General features: G+C 41.0%; 1 protein-coding gene across 15 annotated transcripts in view; it reads left to right on the top strand.

Annotated features, from left to right (window-relative positions):
• garnl3 (GTPase activating Rap/RanGAP domain like 3) overlaps positions 1-26,039 on the top strand; it is a 69,920-nt gene that overhangs the window by 38,560 nt on the left and 5,321 nt on the right. For 9 of the 15 annotated variants that reach the window (XM_044011936.1, XM_044011932.1, XM_044011934.1 and 6 more), the window contains 25 exons: positions 2,296-2,414; positions 3,332-3,396; positions 4,400-4,463; positions 4,630-4,656; positions 4,930-5,005; positions 5,382-5,480; positions 5,604-5,707; positions 9,191-9,299; positions 9,432-9,477; positions 9,987-10,093; positions 10,191-10,306; positions 10,749-10,871; positions 13,740-13,814; positions 13,993-14,107; positions 14,249-14,275; positions 14,375-14,479; positions 15,211-15,327; positions 16,189-16,355; positions 17,052-17,210; positions 18,138-18,204; positions 18,402-18,509; positions 20,207-20,325; positions 20,914-21,049; positions 22,526-22,585; positions 25,697-25,915. In XM_044011936.1, coding sequence (XP_043867871.1) covers positions 2,296-2,414; positions 3,332-3,396; positions 4,400-4,463; positions 4,630-4,656; positions 4,930-5,005; positions 5,382-5,480; positions 5,604-5,707; positions 9,191-9,299; positions 9,432-9,477; positions 9,987-10,093; positions 10,191-10,306; positions 10,749-10,871; positions 13,740-13,814; positions 13,993-14,107; positions 14,249-14,275; positions 14,375-14,479; positions 15,211-15,327; positions 16,189-16,355; positions 17,052-17,210; positions 18,138-18,204; positions 18,402-18,509; positions 20,207-20,325; positions 20,914-21,049; positions 22,526-22,585; positions 25,697-25,915 — 2,529 coding nt within the window. The remainder of the gene's footprint in view (positions 1-2,295; positions 2,415-3,331; positions 3,397-4,399; positions 4,464-4,629; positions 4,657-4,929; positions 5,006-5,381; positions 5,481-5,603; positions 5,708-9,190; positions 9,300-9,431; positions 9,478-9,986; positions 10,094-10,190; positions 10,307-10,748; positions 10,872-13,739; positions 13,815-13,992; positions 14,108-14,248; positions 14,276-14,374; positions 14,480-15,210; positions 15,328-16,188; positions 16,356-17,051; positions 17,211-18,137; positions 18,205-18,401; positions 18,510-20,206; positions 20,326-20,913; positions 21,050-22,525; positions 22,586-25,696; positions 25,916-26,039) is intronic. The other 6 variants (XM_044011940.1, XM_044011939.1, XM_044011943.1 and 3 more) reach the window with 4 other exon arrangements.

Here is a 26,039-nt window from a genome sequence, read left to right as displayed (position 1 = left end):
ATTTCCACTTCTACTTTTACTGTTACATTTTTATCCATGGACATGATGCCAGTTCTGACCTTCAACTTCTGACTAAATGAAATGCATCATAATTACCGTCATAAAGCTCACATTGGTAAGCATTCTGTGACGCCACACAAACCACAACAATCCTTGTTTGTAGTCTCATGTACATACAGTACCATAAAACTGGTCTTAGGGTAAGTTTTAGGGTAAAAGGAGAAACAGGATTGGGCCTCTTAAGACCACAGAAGCCATTGTTTAAGACCTTGTTTGAAGATGTCGGGAAGTAGTGTGGCATCTTGATGTTTGTTGCTGTTGTGTTGTCTCCTTTGGTTGCTTTGTGAGTTTGTGTTTTCCGGGGGGGGAGAGATTAGGCAGCAGCACGCACAGCAAATGGCGTCATGCCGTTGTGATCCATTGGTGCACATAATAAATGCACACAATGAAATGAGCAAACAAAAGACAACACTTTGGATAACTTTAGTATTCACAAATATTTCCTTCCTCCCTCCAAAGCAGCGACAGTAAAGCATAGATGATGTCTTTAAAAGGTGACCAAAGGTTACTTTGAGTAGAAGTACAGATGCCTATGAATTTATGTTGGAATCCTCTAGCACAGTTCTCAAACTGTGGTACATGTACCACAAGTGGTACTTGGAGGAAAATCAGAAATACTATTCTACTGGGTATGTGATCAGAGTAGAGCTGAGGAATTGTGACTGGAGTGCATACAAACTAGATTTTAAAGAATATATAATAAATTAAATAATAATAATCTTATCTCTTGTCCCATCTAATTTCACTATACCAGTGTGAGGAAGAGGAGGAGGATGAAAGAGCAAATTATCCCATTGGTACTAAATCTGCATCTGTATTGTATCGTAGGTGATAATAATGTTATTTCAAGAGCTCAATATTTTCTCAGCTGGCACTTGATATAAAAAGTTCTAGCTAATATAAATTTACCACTCTGCAAAACTCAACATTTGTCTCATCTTTTTTTCCATATTTTAATGTAGAAATGATCTAACAGATGCCAGAGATTGCTTAGAAAGATATTGGTCACCTGTTCCTTTACCTTTCTCACCTTCATTATTGCATCGCCGCTAACACCCAGCCTGTTCTCTGAGTAGGTGGCAGAGCAAGTCGTGCGTTCGAAGCTCATTGTTCGTGTTTCCTTACTGTGACATAAATCAAGGATGAATGCCTTCACCTGAAAGCCTGAGATAAAGGTTAGAGCCTCAGATAGATGGAGGCACTTGTGAAGCAAAGTTTGTCAGCAACAAGTCAGCGAGAGTAAGAAAAGGAATGCTTCTTAGGCCAGGGGTCACTTTCTAATCACACTATACAGCACGGGCAGTTTAAAGTGAACTGTGCCTCCAGAAATTTGGCTCAAACTGTTTTGGACTGCAGCTGAGCCATCTGTGTCTCACAGCCGGAGCAGAGCTGACTGCATCACACAACACAATACATAGTGAAATAGAGGCCAATTACTCCAACATGAAAATGTGCCGACTAATGAACACAAAGACTTTAAATCCAAATTTCGTCATGGAACAAAACTTGTGTCCCTGTTGTCTTGCATTAGCAGCATACCGATTTTTTTTGTTGTGGACACTTGACTTGAGCTCAAGCTGGCTAAACTAATATATACGAAAATGCATCCCAGCCTTGCAAAGTCATTGGCTTCCTGAGGCGTAAACAATAGCTAATGGAGAATAAACAGAGCTGGAAAGCACATGGAGGAGAAAGAAGGTGAGAATGTGGACTCACAAAGGAGGAATAAATAAAGAGGACAAGGAAAAAGAATCTGACAAAGAAAGAAATAGCAATACCAGAAGAGATCCTGCACGTAATTGGGTTGGCGGATTTCTGCACTGTTTCCCAAACATGTTACCCTGTCAACCAAAGAGGCAGAGGCATGAATGTGTGACTCTGCTGGGGTTCTGTCTGAAGATCTTTGTCTGTACCAGTGTCACACAGGAAAAAGAAGAATGGTGATGGGGATGAATAAAAGAGAGGCAGAAAATAGTGAATGGAAGAGTAGGAAGGAGGACATAATGGCAGAGGACGACAGGAAAAGCCAGTGAGGGGATCAAAGACAGTGTTCAAGGGAAAGGAAATCAACAAACAGCTGTTATCTAAAATAAGCAAAAAGTCTGTCTTTTATTATTATTGTCATCCTTCATTTTTCATCTGATTTCAATCATTTATTCATCGAAACGTTCAGCTCATTTGGGACATTCTCACGACTGTACATTAATGATTCTTTGTTTTCTCTCTCTCTCTCAGTTCATCAGAACTATGTTGGTACAGATGCAGAGAAGAATCCCTTCTACCTGTCAGTCGTCCTCTCAGACCAGAATAACCAGCGGGTTCCTCAGTACAGAGCCATCCTCTGGAGAAAGACGGTGAGTTTACCATCTGTTTACCATCTGCCTTTTTAAATGGAAATAGTGCTCCAGCCTCTTTGTTCCTCAGTCTTTGAAATTACACCACTTTTGGTGGAGTCGCTGACAACCTGCATCAATTTGTGATTGACATGTTTTATTTCTGCACAATCTGTAAAACAATCAAAGCAGTCGTCGAAAAGTTCAATATCGGAATTGTGGAGTAGAATTTTTTTTTAAAAAAAGGAAGCCACAAATGATCTTCCCTCAATCAAAGTGGGAACGCAATGAAACTTTTTGTACACTGTGGAACAGATTCTTCTTGAGTATGAACACCGTTCAGTCGTAGGTGGCAGTATTTCTAAATATAAGAAAGAACAAACTGGCATCTTGAGGGACCTTGATACTAGTTTTGAGTCACAGCGTGTGTAGGTGTGTGTCTGTGTGTGTGTGTTAGAGGAACGCATGTTCGCGATTGTGTGTTTGTCGTGTGGTGACTCAGCTCCATAGCTTGGATCTAATTTTGGCCACCAGACTCATCTGGAACCTGATTAGGGTGGTGCACCTCCACAGCCTGATCACATTGATTTGTCTTGTCTCTGTCAGACTCTAACTGGTACAGGATGTTGTCGTCGTGGAACAGAACAACTTTATTTGGCTCCACTGTCTCTGGTTAATTTGGCTCCCTCTAATCATTGTATGACTAATTGGAAAATATGTTAGTTGCCTCAATTTCCTTCAGGGTAGCACTGATTTTGCATGGTATTCTTTGGACAAAGAACACTAGTGCAGCTGGTATGTGGCAGACGGTTTCCTGATTTTCCTTCAGTCGCTTCCCAAATATATTCTAAGACATTCCCAGAAATACATGTTGTTTTAGTGACTCATCACAGTGTTAACAGTTTGTAAAACCCCGATGTGTGTCATTCTTGGCTCAGGGAACTCTGAAGATCAGCCTCCCGTACAGTCCGACCAAAACACTATCAGTCAAGTCCATCCTCAGGTGAGAAGTGCAGCCTGCGGCTCGACACCAATTCACTCCTCACAGTACATGTGTAATTATTTATGTTTGCTGTTAGCTTGTGATGTCTCTGACAAATTGCTTTTTGCATAACTTACTAAATTCTGTAATGTGGACGGTTTGTTCTTTGTCCACAGTCACACACAGATTTACTTGCTTTGCTTACCAATGATCATCATTGTTGTGTGCAAACCAACAATGGTTTATTTAATTTGAATCCATTCCCAAAATCCACTCCCACCATATCCAAGTCCTTTCAAATCCCTCGCCATTTATTCTTAGGTTTGTTTGTTGGGTGCAAAAATAAGACATTTAGCTCTTTTATAACAGAGAAATACACAGTATCATGCTGTGGTGACAACAAGCCTTAACTGTTTTGTTTAACTAATGTCATGCCATAATATTTAAAGGTCCATTGTGTCTTTTTTTTTTCATTACTACACATGAGTATGTTTGTAAGTGTTTTATAACTGCGTTAAAATAACGAAAGTTTTTGTACGTTTGGCATTTTGAAGCAGAAACTTACTACGCAACTGAAGAAGAACAACAGTCCTTTCTCATATACGTGGGTTACTGTAGTTCCTTGAACTTGGAAAAGGGAGAGGCGAGTGAAGGAGTACAGATACACTCTGCAGTCTTATCATTAGATGTCACAAATCTTACACACTGGGCCTTTAATATTTGTAAGATTAACTCTAAAACTATGGTAATGATATAATGCATGAGCTCACATATGTTGCAGAAAGAGGAAAGTGGAGATCGTACATTGCTGCAGCAGAGCAGCATCACTGAAACCCTGAATGAGTACTAGTGGTACAAGCAGGATGAGAAATCCCCTGTATCAGGTGTCATCTTTGTGTGTGGCCCTTCAGGCTCTTTCGTCTTCCATTGATAAACACTCTGGTATCTTTTTCATCACTGATTTCCCCACTCCTCCTCCTCCTCCACTTTCTCCGTCTCCTCCTGCTTCTGTTCTTATTCCCAGTGCAATGAACATGGACAGGTTTGAGAAAGGCCCCAGGGAGATCCTCAACCCGGAGATTCAGAAGGTGAGAGTAACACCGAGGCACCAACCCCTTCCAAGTGAAATGTTCACACTGATCCATTTATGTCGTGCCCGTTCAGCACACCTTACATTATCCGTATGGTGTCCTCAGGCTGTGTCATCTCCACCTAGAGATGAGTGTAAATAATAATAACGTTCTCTTTCCTCAGGACCTGCTGGTGCTGGAGGAACAGGAGGTATGGGATGACACTGCTTTCATGGGTCAGGTTATTTTATGCAGAGACGATATCTTTTGTGCCCGTTTGTAAGGTTTTCTTCATGTAGGTTTCCACTCACCGTCACAAACCTGTTTTGTATGCATCGTTAATGTTGTTTCATATTTGCAGGACATTTCTTACAGTTTTACTTTATAATATTATGACTGTGCATTATAATGACCTTATATACGTCACAAATGTCATTATGTTGTGCAATACGTCATTATCTCATGTCATCTCACTATCTTTCAGGGATCTGTCAACTTTAAATTTGGTGTCCTGTATGCCAAAGATGGACAGCTCACAGATGACGAGATGTTTAGCAATGGTAATTCTCCCGACACTCAAATTAATACCACTTTGATAGCTGTCCGTTCAATATGAAGCAGCCAGAAGATGGCTAGTTTTAGCTTAGCATAAGATTGAAACAATGGTGACAGGAGACAGTGTTTTCGAACTTCGTAAGCCTGTGGTATACTTCCCCGCACATGCTGACCCTGGTATACTCTTAATAGTCCACCTACAGGTGGGGCGGATGCATGCATCCAATGTGGTCTTTGCACGCGGTTATAAAATCTGGGCTGCACTCGCGGAAGTATACCAGGGCCTGTAGTCCTCTTCATGTTTTTGTACTCACAGAAATAAGCACATAAATGTATTTCCAAAATGTTGAACTACCCCTTTAACAAAAGTGTGTGTTTCAGAGACGGGGAGCGAGACCTTTGATAAGTTTCTCAATCTGCTGGGCGACTCCATTACGCTGCAGGGATGGGCAGGATACCGAGGAGGGCTAGACACCAAGAGTGAATGAATCATATTATATTTGCATGACATCATTTAGCAAACAAAAAAAATAACACAGGCTTTTGGATTTGCAAATGTTAACTCGTCATCGTCTTTTGTTTATGTTTCTTTTCTACCTGCAGATGACACTACAGGAATTAAGTCCATCTACACAGTGTATCAGGGCCATGAGCTCATGTTCCATGTGTCCACCATGTTACCCTACTCCAAAGAGAACAAACAGCAGGTGAGTGACTGTGTGTCTGTGTGCATCGTTCAATTCTGTCACTTTGCAGTAAGTTTTCAGTCTTTCTTTCTTTTTCTTTTTTATTGATGCTTTTATTGGAGTTTATGTTCAGATTATATGTTGACGCACGCACACATTGATCTGTTCCACCACTAATGAAATATCCAAACAATTACTGGAAGAAGGATTGATTAAGATTCAAAACCCAACTTTCAACTGTGATTTTAATTTCTTATGACCATCACTATATTCAGGCTGTCTGGATTTATATTGATTTTATGGCTGTAGAATTGTCAAAAAATGTTCAATGAGTGAGTGCTTCTGCCCCATCTTCTTTCAATAACCGTTTAGTAATTACAGTACTGAGAAACTATCTCGTCTGTGATTGGACGGTCCTGAGGGCTACTGTAATGACAAGTATATTTGCGCAAAGCTCTATTTCTCTGCTTTCCAGTATCCATCTTCTACTCATCAAGTATCAGCATCTAGTCAAAATATTTATTCGTTAGATACTTGCTGGTTTAAAAATAATTCCCTTCTGTCTCTGCTGTACTTTGTGTTTTGTGCAAATGAGCAAATATTAACATGTTAATACAATAACAAAGATGCTAAAGTTGATCGATATTACATGACTAATCTAGATGAGACTGAACACATCTTTTGGCACTTTTCCGTGCGTGCAGGGACATCATTTTGCCTGCACTCTGTACATGCATGTGTGGTCCTTTAATGCACAGTAAGAGCTATGAAATTATTATCAATTGCCAATACAAACTTCTTTAAAACACACTGGTAACATTAGTAGACACACTTGTACTGCAGCTGGGCACTGACTGCATCCTCACTCCGGCATTTATTAAACATGTGTACACCAAAAAATGGGTGCGCACCCAGGATCGGCACTTATCAATGTGGACGTTGGCATACGATCACATCTCGCACCAGCTCAGACTAGGTGTACGCAGGTGTACCTGTGTGGATAAATTGTTATTAAGACAGTTAAATTATGTACTGCATGCACAAATGCTGAATGTTGTTATTGTTAACAATCTACAGCAACACATTACTGTAGTCAAACTATCTGGCACTTGTTTCTCTGTGGTCAAAGTATCTGACACTGAATTTCAACTTCCTCCTTACAAAGTGTATTTATGGTAAACAAATGCCTGAGATCCAATACTTCAAGCCTTCAAAATAAAACACCGTGTCTCTGAGTGCACGTTTGAAATGACATTTTTGAATGGGAAAAATAATGAAAATCCTCACAGCTGTGTTTCAGAGACCTAATAGCTGGATTTTGAGCAGCTGTATAAAGAGAGTTCTCTAAAAGTTCTGAATAAGTACAGTTTAACGAGAAATTGAATTGAAAGTCCCATATTCACACTTTTTAATTGAAAAATTATCAATTTGAGATCATTTTCCATAAGTTGTGGACTCACTAGGTTGTGTACAGGCAATTCATGCTGCAGCACCTTCAACACCCTCTTTCCCGAGCCCCTGCACTGTTCCATTATACACTTCTAGCATGACTCAGCTCGACTCTACTTGACTCTGCTTTTTTTAGTACCTGCTCTGGCAAAGTTCCAAGGGAGCAGAGCCGATACTAAAAATGTGACGTCAACAGACGGCGGGCGACTGATTGGTCACAGAGTGTCGTCACTGGAAGAGTCATAAGTGCGACGTCAAAAATCAAAGCGAACAATGATGAACTATAGATCAGCTAAAAAATAATAATAATAATTCAGCAGTGCTGCATTTAGCGACAGCATTGCTGAAAGTCAGTGATCGTGAGCTGAATCACAACAGTTCAGCCATATGTCGGTTCAGTGTCTGTGTCAGACAGAATCTGCTCTGTACTGAACAAATATTTCTAATTGACTGATTCTAATGATCTAATTGTTCGTCACTAGTTTGTGTTTGTGTCGTGTATCTATCAACGGTACGACATGTCGACCCTGCCCACACTGAGGCGGTAGTGCTAGATCTGCTATTATTATTAACACTGGTGTTTAAGACATTTAAAATTCTCATCAGTCACCGGCAGCAAGTTCAATGCAATTGCAGTCAGTCGCTTTAAGGAGAGGAAAGAAAGAAGGATCATCACTTTCCTCCAGGGTTTCATTTTGTTTTGTCAATATTATTGAGTATGATTTTAAAGAGCTGACATTTACCAGATCTGGCACTTAAGTGGATTTTTACTTAAAATATCAAAAAATTTAAAAATGTATTTTAGCTGTCAATAATACAGAGCTGCTGCACTGTTTCTTGTTTCTGTTTCATGCTGTTTCTATCTTGAGTGACCATAGCTACAATCATATGGTGGAATCTGACTATAACATTTCACACCTGAAGACAGAAATGTCTGCTTCGTCAGTTCAATTTAATCGATCGAGCTGTGTTACTTTTATTAAAAGAGTGTGGTGGAAAGGAAATAATTAGTTCTATACTCTTACCAGTGGTGCGGCTAAATGAAACAATGTTCTGGTTTAAATGAAACACCTATGGGGTGCGATTTTGCTGAGGTGTTTGTGCGCAAATTTGAAATTCAAGCCTGTGTTACGACTGACGTCGTTATTTTGCAGTCGAACTGCTGTGTGTGCTTATCACGTTATGTCTTCGGCCCCCTAGACTGGGGCATAACACCTGATTGTAACCATAGAAGAGTAGTGGCGAGCACTGTTGCCTGGCAGCAAAAAGACCCGGGTTCATGACGAGGGCCTTTCAACATGGAGTTTCCATGTTCTCGCAAACCAAAAACTCTTTTTGACAATGTTAAATAAATCTCAAAGTCAAGTCAAAATGTGACACAGTGGGTGTCCAGCATTAATATCATAGTACAAAATATGAACTCATTATAAAATAATAATAATAAATAGAAATGATTTAGAAATAGAATCGAACACTTTATTTCTCACTCTATATAGAATACATCAAGATAAAGTTGTGCAGCCCTGGCATAGTAAAAAGAAAAACTATAAAAGCTATAAAAAACATAGAAATTTAAGGTGTTAAGTATAATTGACAGGGAGCGGATGAGTGACAGTATAATAAAAAGAGCTTGATGTGAAAGCGACAGGTGAACCAATGTGTTGTGGAGCTTTTACCTCATTTGTTCCACAGTTAACAGTTCAGCAGTGGTTCTAACGCTCACCTGATTGAGGTCATTTTGGTGCTTGAAGGCTACATTGTAGCCCTGATTGCCGTCATTTGCATAAAACATTGTAATCCTTCTTGGAGTCATAATTCCGTTTCATTGTAACGTACAGTATCTGGTGGTATTTATTTTGAAAATGCCCCAGGACTTAGATTTCTTGTAACCGCTTTTTGAGGTAGGATATTAGTATTGTGTTTTAAAGATTGCTCCTATGTCCCCTGCGTGACCGTAAAATCAGTTACGGTGTTGGGAGAATTCCTGTCACACATAAGTGGTTGAGCGCTAACATTGCTGTGTGTCCCCCATTTTTTCTCTGTCCTCTCTGGCAGGTGGAAAGAAAGAGGCATATTGGAAATGACATTGTTACCATAGTTTTCCAGGAAGGGGATGACACATCGTCGTCCTTCAAACCATCAATGATCCGATCACACTTCACCCGTATCCTTCATGCGGACAGTGTCTGTCAGAGAAATGAAGTGGTTATCACAGACGTGAGATGATGACACCACAGCTGTGGGCTAACGTTGCTTCTCCTCCATTATCGGTGTTTTTCTTTACATTCACTCACAGATATTTTTGCATTAGTTAGGTATAATAGCCAGAATGACAGTTACAGGTGAGTGTTTGTGTTCCATGCTGATGTATTTTGAATGTGCTTAACCATAAAGGTCACTTTTTATAGTATGTACATCAGTAGTATGATGATAGTATTATCACAATGTAACATCAGTGACTGTACATAATGTTAATACTATCATTAATGTGTATTCTTATAATATTATTAGGGATGGCACGATGGCACTTTTTTGTGCCGAGTCATTTCAAAGACACAATTCACCAACTTTGTAACAAATATTGTTTTCCCCCAAAAAAAGGAGAATTAAACCCAAACATGACTCAGCTAAAATGCTTTTTCTGATTATTTACATTTTTACAGTTGTACTGGATTTTACATTTTTATCGGTCTGATACTGATTCCCTTCCCTAATTATTGTTTGAACATACTCATCAATATGACTACATTGGTATGTAATGTAATGTCATTATTGTTATTATAGGCATAGGCATTATAATTTGTATTATTATATATTTATCATCGTAATAACAGCATGCTGTCTCTCACAGGTTGAAGATTTTCTCAGAGGAGAGTGTTCCACTGTTTGGGCCCCCTCTCCCTCCGCCGCCTGTATTTACTGATCACCACGAATTCAGGGACTTTTTATTAGTCAAATGTGAGAAGAAACAACTGCATCATGACATAATATGATCTATAAGTTGTTGCACTCTAGGCTTTTCCTAAATAAACTCATCTGTCTGCATCTGTGGCAGTAATCAATGGAGAGAAAGCCACACTGGAGACACCAACGTTTGCCCAGAAGCGTCAGCGGACCCTTGATATGTTGATCCGCTCGCTCTACCAAGACCTCATGCCTGACCTGCACAAGGTACAACACTTAGTCCATTCCTGAGCGGATGTCATTTTTTTTTCTTGTCTTCTACAAGTTAAGACACACTGCAGCTCTCCTCTGTCTCCACCTTGTCACTTCACAAACTGGCAGCGACTGTAGCCACCGCTGAGCTGTGTGCTGCTGTATTCCACTGCAGCCCCCTGCACACTGCACCACACCGACCGGATACCACTGCAGTGCTGACTTTCTCGTCAGGGCTCTCTCTCTCCTCACATCACCGTTGCTCTTACTTCTCTTGTTTTCACTGTTGCCCCTAACACAATTTAACCCTCACTATGTTTCATTCTTGCTGTATTGTTCTCTGCTAGGGTCAGGCTCTAAAGAGTCCTCTCTGTTTTCTCTTTCCTTCATGCGTGTGCGTGTGCATGTGTGTGCGTGTGTGTGTACAAAATGATGGCTGTTCATGTTCCACCTTTAGGTTCCTTTTTCTCCGCAGAACATGTTGAACCGGCGATCGTTCAGCGACGTGTTGCCCGAGTCTCCAAAATCGGCACGGAAGAAGGAGGAGGCGCGGCAAGCTGAATTTGTCAGAATAGGGCAGGTACAAAAGAACACACATACACACACACACACATACATACACCATCCAACCAGTGTTTTATATTATTAAACAGTGTAAACGCCTTCAAATGACCATTAGCAGGTTATATAGGAATATTAAAGTGTGTATTGATCCTGTGTTTTGAATTAAAACCAGCATATTGATCGTGATGGGCAGCCCTGAGTTGTGTTCACTTCAAAAACTTGTGGCAGAGTGACTCTAGTCTCTATCACATTTGCCAGGGCAACAAGAAAAAAAATACAAAATCATTCACTGCACCACTCACTGCTGCTCCTTAAGGTTTTTTGCTTTGCACACTCAGCAATAACTGAAGGTGACCCAGAGGATTGTGTCAACACTTTTATAAAACTCTCTCGAGTCTCTCTCGAGTCTACATTAAGGTGCCTGGATTCAAAGATCTGATTCACAAAATGGGGACGAAAGTTTGACGTAAAAAAAAATGTAGAGGCACAGTGCGAAATTAGATGAAAGAAGAGAGCAGTGTCTGTGTAAACTCTCTATGATACAATATCCACTTAAAAGTACATATCCAGCAGTTACTTAGGACAGAAATCAGTAATGGCTGTTACTTAGTTATGAAGTTATGAAAATGATATCATTCCTAAGCATTGTTTTTATTCTGGAAAACATGGAAAACGCACAGACGACTGGGTTTAGTGTACAATGTAGAAACGACCTCACAGTCCGAGTGGCTCATATAATTCCATGTATTTTATGGGTGGTGATTTTATGTGTGTGGGGAAAAGTCTCGCTGGTTTTGATTAGCTACTGTTGTGAAGAGACGTAACAGAGATTTCCTGTCCATGCTGAAATACAATGCTTTTTTTTTTGTTGAGCCGTATATATACACTTATCTATTGGCACGGGCATACTTAAAGGGCCACTTCACCCCAAAAATATACAGGGTTTTTGTTTTTTTTTACTAATTTCCAGCGATAAATGTGTTATTTATTTAAACTTTGACTCAAACATGAGCAGCCACTTGTAAAAAGACAGATCTGTGACTCTCCTGTGATGACTGAACAGACCTTTGACCCACCGTCACACTATGTCTTTTCTAAACATCTGCCTTCCATCAATCTAGAAATATGCCAACAGTGCTCCAAACAAACAGGGAGGCAGATTTTGGCCTGTAATTTGGATCTAAATTGATTGAATGAAGGCTGATGAACATGAAATAAAGTACAACCAGATGAGAATTTCTCTTTACAAATCACTCACGTTCTGTCTGCACCTTTTTTCAAAAAAGGCAGTCCAAGAGAAACCGTGTGTGTTTATGCCACTGAAGTAATTCTGTCTCTCTTGTTGTGTGCCACCTTCATTTTGTGTCTCTGTTTGTGTGTTTCTACCTTGTTTCTGTCGCTCTTTGCTCATTAACACAAAGCCGAGGCATCGACACATTGTGCTGAAAGCAAAGGAAGGTAGACATGTCGAGTCTTTGATTCTCCAGATCTGTAGATGGACGGCGTCCTCCTTCAACCTAACAAACCGCTCATTCATCGTCTGATGCACGTTATACATGATAAGTCGGTAGAATAATATTTTGATGGAGATTCATTTTTGAAGAATGTAAATTACACAGTGCTCGGGTGAAGCCACTGTACTGTTGGTTGGTTTTGATTTCATTATACACAGATTGGCTGTTTATGCGGATATGTAAATTGAAATGTCTGTCTGTGTAGCTTGGATTGGAAATTACCAGTCTGATCAGATGGTTGCTGATTGAACATTTGTGCAAACTGTAGGATTTTTGATTATTTTGGGGGGGTTAACTGTTGCTAGTTTGCTTGTCCTGCTCTTTTCTACTTCAGTGACAATTCCCAGCACCTAAATTAAAATGGAAAAGCTAATGTCTGGCAAGTTAAAGATAAGTAATAGAATGAAATGTGCATATAATTCACCATGCTTAATACATAAGTGATTTATCCTGTGCAGAGGTAAAGATTTGAAAGGCCTGTCCAGATGTTATTACAGTATGTTACATGATTCATTAAGATGGGGCAAGAGATAATTGTTATTATTTAATTTCTTGTTATTATTTTGTTATTTGTTTAATTTTCTACACACTTCAGGTCAAAATTTCTCAGCTCCACTCTGATCACAGTACCACCAGAAGGTCATGTACCACAGTTTGAGAACCATGGTACTAGAGTGTTGATTAAAATGTTATGCTTGTATTCCACAACAGGAAAACATTTGTAGGTAGACATTTTTACTTTATTTGCCTTGTGACACAGACAATCCATGTCTTGTCGGCACCTCATGTCATGTTGTTAGGCTCATTTCTGCAAAAACATAACATTTCACAGATCATCACATTTCCTGAAATAGCTGGTTAAACAAAATTCCCAGAAAGGGTTGGAGCCAGATTTATGAAATGCCTGTCTCTAAAAACACAGCAGATATTTTAGATTAAAAGATAGAGGTAGCAAGATGAAGAAAAGGAAAAAAATAGACTAAACTGTCTAGAAAATGACTGCTTATTTGTGTTGTGCAGAATTTACTTCTTCTTCTTTTCCTCACATGAATCATCTTATGACTCCTCAGATGTATCTTGTGACACCTATGAGGGAAACAACCTCTAAATTAGGAACCTGTCAACTAAAATATTTATAAATACACATTAACCAGCTGCAACAGTAAAATACTACTTGCACGGGTGTATCTGTATTTACATTTATAATATGACACATACTGATATTGATATTGATATGTACACTATACCATACGAGGGTCATTTTTGACACTTGTAACAGATTATTTCATTTAAACCATCTTTGGACATTTAAACCATTCCAAAAACCTAAAGAAGTGACAGATGACCACGTTGTGTCATTTCCTCCGCAGGCTCTAAAGCTGAAGACAATTGTGCGAGGAGATGCTCCGACCAGTCTTGTCACCACAGGCCTGTGCAGAAAAGAGGTAAAGTTTCTGTTCTGGGACATTTCTTTGACTTCACAACACAGTTAATCTTATTATTTTTCTTGTTTATCTACCTCCACACTCTAAGAATAGAGATGAATGTACTCCCTGTGCATTCCCTGTGAAGTGAAGTCATGATAACTGTGTGTGCGTGACTCCATGCTGTTGTTTGCCGCAGCCATGGGAGTCCCAGTCGTTCTGCAGCACATTCCCCTATGACATTGTGTGCGCCGACTCCTGGGGTCAGTCTCTGCTGGCTGCCACTGACACAGCGGGGGTCATGCTGCTGGATGGTGAGGTCACCCTAATCAATATCGCTCCGTGTTCTCTAAAATAAAGGCACCCGTCCATATCCATTCAATACTGTGCTCAGCAGAACGCCAAGGCCAACAACACTAACGATGACGATAATAATGACGTTGTCTTTGTTTCAGGCCCTGATCCAGCTTCCTCCAACACTGGTGAGTGTGCAATCAATCAGTATCCCCCAGCTCTTTTTTCTTAAACACAGGATTAGGATTAGGTTTTGGATGAACCCATCTTTATATTCTGTGTTTCAGAGACGCAGGTTCTGCCTCCAGTGCAGGTGTTTGACAAAACCATGGTGGTGAAGCAGATGCATGTTCTCGAGCCTCAGGACCTGCTGATCACCAGAGCTGACAAAGGTAGGGTTGGACCACGAGGTACAAGGTGAAGACTGCTCGACTGTCTCCTCGCTGTATATGAGATTATTACCTCTTCTGGCTCAATCCGTCGTCATCTCCTCATTTTGCTGCAGAATATAGACACATCATTTTACAGCAGCTCTCGTAATCCGCGTCCCTTTCTCTCTCTCATTTCATCTCTGTGTGTTGTTGAGTTGCTACTTACCCTTTCCACCTCCGTTGGTCCAGCGAACACATTGATTGCTTGCTGTGATCTAAGAAAGCTGACCTATAGAGAACCAGTCCTTGTCGAGGTGGTACATGTGAGTGTGTGTAATCACTGGGCTTTAAAGGACCGACAGAAACGCAGCCCAACAGATGGATGTAAGGAAACCTGAGTCATAAAGCATGAAGAGGACACAAATAGCATATGTACAAATGTTCATGCTCCAACAAAAAGAGCATATAATCAATTACCCCACAGATGATTAGCCAGGTCTAATAGCGAGAAACAGGAGTGACTGGGTTTTGACAATGATTATGTGATAGTGGCTGGAACATTTGACACAAATGTGTGTGTGTGTGTGTGCTTTTCCGAGCGAGAGCCTAAGAAGCTTTCTGGTCATTTGAATATTAAGCAGCACAGCACTATTGTCTGGCCGTGGGAGGATGCTATTATAAAGTACGCAATAGCAAATCTTGAGTAACGTTAAGGCAAAACATAAGGGTCCTTTTGTTTTGTTTTGTTCTAGGGAAGGATGCTCGGCTCTATGTGTTCAGACTCGGCGCGCTGAAGAGAAGCCTGGAGGAACGGCAGCTCGTCAGGACCAAGTGTGACAGCCGGGAAAATAAGCTGGAGAAAACGAAAGGTATTTTTGACCATTTCATCTCATCAATCAGATGAAAATATCAATTTAATATCAGATAAATAACATATTTAGACTTTAGCTTTTGTCCTTTTATCGTTTCATTAGGAACGCACTGGAAGGACCTGTATGAACAGGAGTTAAGACTGCAGCAAGCAAAAGCCGTTTCAAATTTAAATTGGGCATCTGATGATATTACCAGAAAAAAAAGTTATAATATTATGAAAATTACGTCGTAATATTACGAGAATAAAGTCTATATTATAATATCTTTATAATCATTACTTGTATTATAATTTATAAATCCGAGTCTATGTGATTCTTTCTTCGAAACCGACTCAGTTTCTTTCAGTCTTTTCAAAGTCATTGATGCTGATGATAATGTGGTGTTGATGTGCCAAAATGATTAAGTATTTCTTGATTTTGCTTGAATAATAATTACGAATTTATTCTCGAAAGATAAAAAACTATTTTCTTCAGTTTGGCCCTAATACTCGTAGCAAAGTCGTATTTCCCCATTGTTGCTGCAACCCATTTGATTTTGGTGTAATTGGAGGAGAAACTGAGGACAAGTGTCATTTATTAAACAAGCAAAGTGCAATTTCAAAAAATTAAAATAAAGCTTTTATCGAACAAACATTTATCATAATCCAACGCAAATGTTACTTTAAGCAGCCCTATGTTTAAAAAATGAGTGTGTAAGTAATTACTACTTTTCTTTCCTGCTTTTCCAAACACAAAACCTTCGACCTGCTGCTGGTGTGATGCCAGCTGTGTGTTAATGCATTGATCTGTGGGACGATGCCGGGAAACAACACGTGTACGATACTTCCTGTCTCTCGCCCTCTCTCCTCTTTGTCCCAGGCTGTCATTTGTACTCCATCAACACCCACCACGGCTCAGAGCTGAGGATAGTAGCAGCCATCAGGAACAAACTCCTCCTCATCACCCGGAAACAGCCACGGTGCGAGGGTTTTAGTGCCGTCTCCACAGGGGCAGACTCGCCAGTGGAGGAGTTTCAGTACATACGGGTACGACCGACTGGACATCAATAAAGAAAAGGATAAATAAATTATTGTAGCTGCTTTGTCATAACACTTTAAAATCGCACATTTTCATATGTGCAATTTTCAAAGTGGGATGCCACCAATGTGGTTATAGAAAAGTATGATAGCACTTAAAGAACTCTCTTTAAATGGTAGTCTATGAGCCAATTTTCACTGGCTTCATATTCAGTAAATATATTCTGAGGAGTTAATGGGCTCAGTTCCTAGTTGCAGGTCTTCTGCAAAAGAAAATGTTAGTTTTGTTAATTATGCTCCCATTTAGAGGCAAAGAAACAATAACACATAGACACCAGTGTGACTGACAGCTGGCATTGTCTACTAAGAGCCTTGTTGACATCTGTGAATTTCTGCTTGCAAAACTTGTCACAGCATCGGTCAAATCACGAGGATCAAAGCTTCAAAATAGGAGTTTGTTTTGCAACCAGAAGACTATGGACTATGTCCATTCAGGATACAGTATCAAAAAAACACACCTAACAAATCCACGTAGAAATTACATAACATTTTTATGTTGCATTATTATTATTTAGGACTTTGACAGACAGGGGTCAGGATGTCAGAGCTGGAAGTTATTACATTATCATGTACAGATAAAAAGATTAGCTTGCAAGTGTGTGTGTGAGCGCTGACTGTTTCTGTCTTGTGCCGTCCACCCGTCAGGAGATCTGTCTGTGTGACCCGCCGGTGGTGATGGCGCTGGTAGACGGGCCGACGGGGGAAAACGACAACATGATATGTGTGGCCTACAAACACCAGTTTGACCTGATCAATGAGAGCACTGGAGATGCCTATAGGCTACATCACGTAGACGCCAACAGGGTGAGGCACACACACACACACACACACACATGCAAATTAGAATGGCTTTTCATCTTCCATTTATTTGTTATGTGGTGTCTGCTGAAGTTGAGCAGAACTGAGACCTTGAGCTGACCCAGTTAGTCGCTTTATTTACCCGTCTGATCACCAGACTGCTTTGGTGAATCAACACGTCGTCATTTACAGCAACCAGCTGGAGAGGAGAGGGAAGAGAAGTGAGAAATGAGCCTGCTGGGGGAGGAACAGCTGTTCTAATAAACCATCTTATTCTGCTTTAACCATTTTTCTTAGAGGAAAGTAACTACAATAAATAAATTGCAGCAGACGCGTGGACGCCAATCAGCCACAACATTTCGATTTTAAGGCCCTTGCACACCAACGGCAGCGCAAATAAACAGCGTGAGATTGGGAATTATTTGTATACACCCTCACTATTCACATCTAACACGACACAACTAGTAACGGGGTAGCATCATCAAATAGCCACAATGCTGATGCTCAGTCATTCTATTGACATTCAGTCCATGTTCATATTGGTTAAGGAGACTTTTTAAACTTTATAAAATTTAACCTGGGATGGAAAAATAAAAGTTGCATTCAGTTGTTCAGTGTAATGATGTCACTGGTTTATTTGTGACCACAATATTAATAATAAAAGTACAGATATACGACATATCCATTTTCTATCCCATCAAGCTGCATTGACTTGATAAAGGTTCAAAAATGATCATTAACTTGTGAAAACGTCACATAAAATATGTGTCTGTTGTGCAATGGCCTTTAGTCGAGCTGTGGGACCTTAAGTACCTTTAAGGCTACCTTAAGGCTGTGTGACCTGACATTACCTGACATTACAGTTACTCATATCAGACCTTTGGAATCTTGTCGAAGCGATTTCACTAAACCAGCTCGTCTCTATGCCTGCAGGTAAATTTTGTAGCAGCCATCGATGTGTATGAAGACGGGGAGGCTGGTCTGCTGTTGTGTTACAACTGTGAGTCGTCCTTTGACCTTTGACCCTCTACATTTACTTCTCTGTCAAAGCAGAACCTTTCTCTGCTGTATTATTATTTGTTACTTCTTTGAGTTATAATAAGACGCTCTTGGTCTTTGTTCAAAGTGCTGATGGATGAAGAAATAATGAACTGTAGAAGTGTTTTCTTTATTGGACTTGGCTCTTTCTGTTCACAGATATTTGTTCCTATAAGAAAGTTTGTCCGTTTAACGGCTCCACGCCGATGATCCAGTCCAACACTTCGGATTTCCACTTCAGCTGGAACCAGATGCCCAATGCTATTGGTAGGTAGCCATGGCAACACTGTTTGAACTCCACCCTGCCCATGCTGCTGGCCTGGCCAGAGCTTGCTGTTGCTGTGGAAACACCATGTGTAGCCCCAAGCATCCAATGCTTTTGATGACTTGCATGTGTTTGTGGGGTTGTGGCGTATCTCTCTGTGCATGTGCCGTATTAATGCAGAAAACAGTGAAAAGAAAACACAATTGGTGCTAAACATGAAAAACCTGAGCCTGATTGTAACAATAAACTGCCGGGGGAGGTTGCTGTACATCCAATAATGTGCTCTCCTTTCACACTTCCACACACACACAAAACAAGCAATAACAATAATTGCTGAGCAATAAAAGAAATACATTTAGAAATATTTTTATATACACCACTTATTTTTTGAGGGTTCGCACAAGAGCAGGAGAAAATCCCAGCTAGAGGCAGGGAATCACAGGGCCAACATTTGAAGCCGTTTTTAGGCAACAACCCTGTGTAATGTCTGGAGATTTGGTTGCTGAATTAGGGGCATGCAGCACTGAAAAGGAAGAAAAACATGCAAAAGAAGTCAGAGGTGTTTTAAATCGAGGCACCCACGCTCTTGTCGTGCCCTTTGTTACTCGGCAATCAAAACCTGGGAGCTGCTGAGATGACTGCAGTTGCTGGTGTCTCACTGAATTAATTTACATTTACATTTGACGCATATGTGGTGAGGTCCGGGTGCATCCCCTCCTTTACCAACTGATTCAGGAGCTTTGTCTGGACGTTGGAAGTTTATTTCAGAGTGAAAAAAGACCAGTTTGACCTACTTTTTGAGCCATAGTATGAAAAGATCTGTAAAAATGTAAATATTTCTATCACGATGTGACACACAATGTAATGTTTTTGCACATACAAAAGACAATGCATGTGAACGGCCACTTAAGCATGCAGGAGGGAGGACACTCACTGTGAATTATCTGGGGGTTTCTCCTGCTGCGCTCTCTCACTCAGACATAATCCAGAGATTAAGCTGGGGAGGCGGCAGGAGAATCTGTGGAGGATGTTCGGTGGGACTTGTGATGACCTTTGAGTTCACACACATGCAGTCTCCCTGGATAATATCCAGTGAATCTCTGCACTCGTGGTAGAGTGAATTGTTTTTCAACTGAAAGGTTGTGGGTTCGATTTCCGGCTCCGCTAGTCTAAATGCCATGTGTGGCCCTAGGCAAGACACTTTACCCCACATTGCTCCTGATGGCTGTGTGTGAGTGGTATTAAAAAACCAATGATAGATGAGCTGTGTGCCTTGCGGCCATTCCACCCTGAGCACACCCGATCTCGTCTGATCTCGGAAGCAGGGTCAGACCTGGTCTGGACTTGGATGGTCATGTTCCTCCAAAGGGCTATGCTGGCAGCGTATGAGTGATAGGAGATGCGCTATATGAAAGTGTGAATGGCAAACTGTAGTGTAAAGCAGCTTTGAGTCAAGACTAAGAAAGTGCTACATAAATACAAACTATTTACCATTAAAAGCAGCCTGAGACCAGCAGTCAGTTCAGCCAGATAAATCCCATGCAGACCACAGTGAACATGAAAAGGGTCTAGAGTGAACCAGGATTCCAACCAAGAACTGTCTTACTGTGAAGGACGAGTGCTAAACTGCTCAAAAAATCCTCCATCCGTGTGTCAGTCACGCTTGCTGCCTGTCATATGCCTTGTGTTGTCTTTGCAGTTTGTGCGTTTCCCTACATCCTGGCGTTCACAACGGACTCCATCGAGATCCGACTGGTGGTCAATGGCAACCTTGTATACACAGCAGTGGTCCCAGAGCTGCAGTTGGCCGCTTCACGGGTCAGTATGATCGACAGCGAACACAATATCATGTCCGTGTGTGTACTTCAAATATCAACTTCAGTTTATGTTTTTATTCTTATTCTTATTCTCTGATCATTTGGTCTTATTTTTTTTAAATAAGACCAAATATATTATAATAATATAGAAATGTTATTTTTTTATTTTGTGGTATTTAAGTTATAGGATAAGTTATAGTTTAAACGTGCATATGAAGTGTATAACCAGTGTTCTCATGACTCACTGGTGTTCACTACGGCAAAGAGCTTCTCCAGGTTGTGAGTGTTTTTTTAGTGTTTTCAAGCTACACTGTGTCGTAGAAGAAGCTGTCTCAGCTCTCTCATTTCAATCAATCTTTATTATCCCAGTGGGAAATATGGCTGGCACTATGCACGGCTACAAAGCAATAAAACTCTCATAATTCATACAAACAGATAATTCCAAACAAGCCACACTGCACCTGACTTCAAATATACTCTCCTCTAGTTTTCATGTCTCTGACACTATCATTTAATTTTAGCATTTCCTGGAAGAACCTCATTCTCTCCCCCTCTCTCTCCCTCTCTCTCTGTTTTTTTACACCCACAGTCGGACATTTATTTTGTTTCATCGGCTCCCGTCAGCTCGGCCTCCAACTGCAGTTCAAAAGACACCAGCTCGCAGAGTTCCCCGCAGACGCCCACCGGGTACGAGATGCCCGTGTTCCCCTCACCGCTCGGTGATGGTAAGCCCTGCAACAGCCTCAGAGGACGAAGATGTCGACATTGGTCGTTTTTTTGAAAATGTCAGAGTTGCCTGCAGAACCCTTTGACTTTGGATGCTCTGTAGGCCCCGGAGCTTGATTCACTACAATGGCCATGTTCACTGTAATGTCAGCCAGTGTTTGTTTGTTTTTGAATTGAGTCTCATGGAAGAATAAGCTTACATCAGACTCTTGCTCAAGCAGTATATATTAGTAGAATCAATTTATTGCTGGGGTTCTCTTAGAATTAGTGACGTCTAACTGTGAGACTGCAGGGATTTACTTTATTGTAAATTTATGATGCACTTAGTTATGTGTATCAAAACATAGTTATGGTTAATAGTGGTTAGTAAAAACATTGTGGACCTTTATCCAGTGAAGGCATCTTTTGACAGTCAGTGATGCTTGAGGCCTGTGACTGACTGGAAATTAAGAGTGAAAACCTGTGTGTTTTCTGATTGTTTGCTAGGATCCAGAGCTAACACCTATGGATTAGACCAGTTGTCTCATGTTTCATCAAGGCAATTATTATGTGCCTCTGTTTTGGACCTTGAATGAAAGAAAGTACAATGGGCAGTAAATGATAGAAAATGTAAAAACGTTTGGCGGTCATGCAACTGTGATTTGTAGTCTAAGGGCCAAAACATGCAAGAGGTATCATCTTTTAAATTCTAATAAACTGCAAGTTACAAAAAGAGGAAGAGACTAATGAGCCACATGCTTCCAACTGCCACCGTTCAAAAGACACAATACATGTCCTCAGTGGAAGAAAATGCTTTCAGGGATGGTTAAGGATCAATACAACCCCTCCCTCCAGCCCATTTTCACTCCCTCCTCCATCTTTTATTGTATATTTGACCGCTCAGATCCCCACATCCACGCCTCTCGACTGACCCTTTAGGTTGATAGAATTGTCCGACCTGGAGCCTATTTGTGATGCACAGCTGTTGTTGCCGTCATTGACTTGCAGGGTCGTCATTCAGAGAGAGTTTACAGAATGACGGGCGACGGCAATTTCGACTCCTGTGTTCGCCGTTAAAAAGGGACGCAGATTTGTCCTCCACTGCATTTATGACGACTGCATTGAAGGACAGAGCTCGGGGACAACAATTATTAAAAATGTCCAGGTTGTTTAGCTGCTGCTGCAACATCATGGCAGTCTTTTCCTGAGGGGAGTGAGTATTTACAGGTCCCATTAAGACTAAGAGGGAGGAAGGTCTGGCTGTCGCTGCTGCAATTAGCTGAGGATGGGCTTTATGCTTTTAGGCTGGTTCTGGTAATCATTTCTCTCAGAGGGATTTTCATTTTCTTTCCTGTTTTAGCTAGTTATGCAAGATTCTGCATCACCTGGACTGGATCACCTACCTTGTGTGTATACCTAAATGTATGCAGTGTGCGTGTGTCTACGTGTGTGCGTGTGTTCAGTTTGTGTAACCCTCTTCTTCATCCTTGGTTCAGATTCTATACGGATCCCCTATGGTACCAAGCTTTCCCTGTACATGTCTAAGGAGGCCGAAGGTACTGCAGGATTCTCCCACAACTCGGCTCATGAATACGCTCATAATGCTGCCCCACTCACATGCACGTGCACCCAAAGTATATCACCCTGTCTGCTCGAAGGCGGCATGTTGACTTAAACGTCGGTTGAATGTTAAGTGAACATTATGTCTTCCCCATCCCCCCCCTTCTGTCTAAACTAATTAAAGCTTTAGTGCAGAGAGAGAATGTGAGCGGGTGAAAGGTGAGCGTGTGCAAAGTAAGAAAAAGTGAGACGCAAGAGATAATGTTGATCAAGACAGAGAAAAGAGAGCAAAAAAGGTATGCATGAGTATGAGAGCACAAGGGAGGAGTTTTGTACAAGCAGGAGGTTGAGAGAGAAGGAGGGAGAAGAGGGAAGGAGGGAAGGAGAAGACACGTCTGCCGCAGCATGATTTACCGATTGCACTGTCGCCATGGAGACTTTTGTCAGCCCTCTCTTCGATCTAAAGTGGTTGTCCAAACAGCGGTTCCACAGTCTAAGGATGAGGGTAGGTGGGGGTGGGATGTGGTTGGGGTATTAAAGGCTGAAGCAAGGACAGGCTGAAGGAGAGGGAGAGAGTTGGAAGGGGTGCTGACAAAAATCCCATCCTCTAACTGCCTGCGCACCTGCTGTATCTGCTCCTCGGGGAGGGTTTCATCTGATGTTATTGTATCAGTAACATGAACAAGATGTTGTTACTGATGTGGCCGCTATCGCAGCCACCTACCTCCACTGGCTCAAAACACACGCCAAAGACCTACAGCAAAACAGATTGATGCTGAGGAGAATTCAACTTCACTCAGTGCTGAAATTATTCATGACAATCATATTTAATCTATAGCTGGTACTTCCCCTGGTCCAGAAACACATGTGGAATATATTGATATCCGTCATTATATATATTCCAAATAACTGCATGCTTTCCCGCATTTTGGTTCTGTTGCCATTTTTGCCGTGTGCACGCACAGGTGCAGGAGACAGCATCTGTAACAACACTAACACAGTGTACCTGTCAAACATCAACTGCAACCTTCTATTTTTCTCCACGGCTCCGACTAACCTCTTACCTGTTGACATTTCAGATGAGACAGTTCTCTTTGTGCGGTTTGTTTTAGTCTCATCCATGTTGCTACCTGTCTACCTCAGTGAAGCAGTGGTTCACTGCTGAACAGCAATACTGCTCCCAGATGGCACAACCAGGCACTGCAGGGTGACATGCTGCAGAGTTTATTCCCTTTGCAAAAAATCCAAACACCCATTTAATTTGTTGCAAATAGATTGGAAACTCTAGCAGTCTCTGCTTAATATTATGCTCCAAATCGGTGTTTTCCAATCCTCGTCCTCTGGGACTCCAGTCCTGCAAGTTTTAGACGTTTCCCTGCTCCAACACACCTGATTCAAATGACTGGGTTGTTGTCAGGCTTTTGCACAGCTTGATGACGAGCTGATTTGAATCAGGTGTGTTGGAGCAGGAAACGTCTAAAACATGCAGGACAGAATTGGGAAACACTGCTCTGAATAGAAGCCCCAGGCTAAATGAGCATTTATATCACGATAGCTCTCTGTAGTCAGACTGATAACATTCAAGATCACATGCTGATTCAGGAAATAGGATTGTTAACTAGTGCATTTATGTGATCTTATGTATCAGTTTGTCACCAAAAGAGTTTTTCACATAACCTTTTAAAATCTCACAATAATCGTATTACTATGTCGCTTATTGAAACCTCTATAAGCGTATGCTATTGTAAGTATGTGTCCATTTTGAAATCATCCTCAATGCATTCAAGGACCTATTTTGTAGCGCTATCACTGGTTCATAGCGTTGCTTTTTGTTTGTAGTGAGGGTGTGATTTTCTGATGATACACATGTCAACAGGTCATTAAATGCATTACTTTTGAGGAATTGTTCTATATTCTGAGGAAATAGTTGATTTACTTTCTCGACTTAGAGTTAGATAAAAGAACCGATACACTGCTCTGATGTCTGTATGATACGTAAATGAAGAGAAAGGTACTTTGAGTTAGTTTCACATATAAAGACTGGAAGCAGTGAGAAAGAGTCTGAGAACAAGAGGACACACTATCCACCATCATCATCAACCTCACTGATTATCTAGTTGTTGGATTCACACAGAGGTGAATCCAACAACTACCCATGCTTTGAGTGCTTAAAACTTACTGACGTCATTCTTTAAGCTTCGTTGAAGTGAGGCACAACCAGGTCTACCACTGACTACTGATGTAGCTTGATTTAATTTACAAATAAATTTGTATAATCTGTCACTACTGAAATAATCCAGACAGACTCTCACGTCTCCAAGGTACTATGTTGGAAAAACTATTCTGATAACACTTGTGCAGCCTTTCCTCAACATTTTTTACGAAATATAACGAAAATAAATAAATCAGGGAAGTCCTGACGGCTCATTAGAGTCTTTTTGGAAATGGGCTGTGAACGAATGAGCAATTTGATACTTAAATATCGCCTGGACCTGCTTTATGAGATCTCAAACGTTTTTATTCAAATTTGGTAATCACATGAGATTAGATTTACAGTAATTATTGTGCCTTAAAAGTAATGGTTAGTGGATTTTCTCCCTTTCAGTCTGACCCATGCAGGCAAGCTTTTTCCTCTCTGCCAGGCAGAGCTAACCTGCTAGTGTCAGCTTTATTTTTATCATACAGACATGAGCCTGGTATCTGTCTTCTTTAACTCTCAGCAAGAAGGCAACTAAGCAAATTTTCTAAAATGTCAAGCCATTGCTCCAAACTGCATTACGATGCAACAGTCATTTTACCAGAAAAAAGAAAAATCCAATACAGTCTGACAAATCATTAAGTGGATTTAACCTGAAGTCTAAAAAAGTGATGTTGTGCTTTAAATACACATTTGCATTTTTTGTAGCTGATGAGCTAATACTTTGCATCAGTGATGCTTCAGGTTTCACACGTTCATTCATTAGTGCCTTCCCCTTTTTGTCTCTTTGCCTGCACCCATTCCCATCTTTGTTCTCATTTCTAATTTGTCCCTTATTTAATTTCATGACTTTCCTCCCCTGCTTTCTTCCTCTTCCATTCTTCTTTTCCTCTGGGTTTCTTATTTCCAGGTGAAGCTGCATGTAAGCACATCTTCAGGATCCCCCTGTGTAACTTGGTGGGCCGCAGCATCGAAAGACCCCTCAAGTCCCCTCTGGTCAACAAGGTGCTTACAGCGCCGGCCTCCGCCATGGTGCCCCCGACTCCCCTCATCTCTGCAACTCACTCACTTTCCCTGTCCCGCATGGAGATCAAAGAGATAGCCAGCCGCACACGGAAGGAGCTGCTTGGTAAACTTATACACCTAATGAATGTACTTAAAGCAATAGTTCTGTGTGTTAGTTCTGTTTTAGGACTAGGTCTTACAATCCCTTAGTGATTTGTTCTCCTGAGGTGTGAGGTGGGTTGGAACAG

This window comes from Solea senegalensis, linkage group LG21 (assembly GCF_019176455.1).
Source record: "Solea senegalensis isolate Sse05_10M linkage group LG21, IFAPA_SoseM_1, whole genome shotgun sequence".
NCBI classification, from domain to species: domain Eukaryota; kingdom Metazoa; phylum Chordata; class Actinopteri; order Pleuronectiformes; family Soleidae; genus Solea; species Solea senegalensis.
Note: the sequence above shows the minus strand (reverse complement) of the source record. Positions and strands in the feature narration are given on the sequence as shown.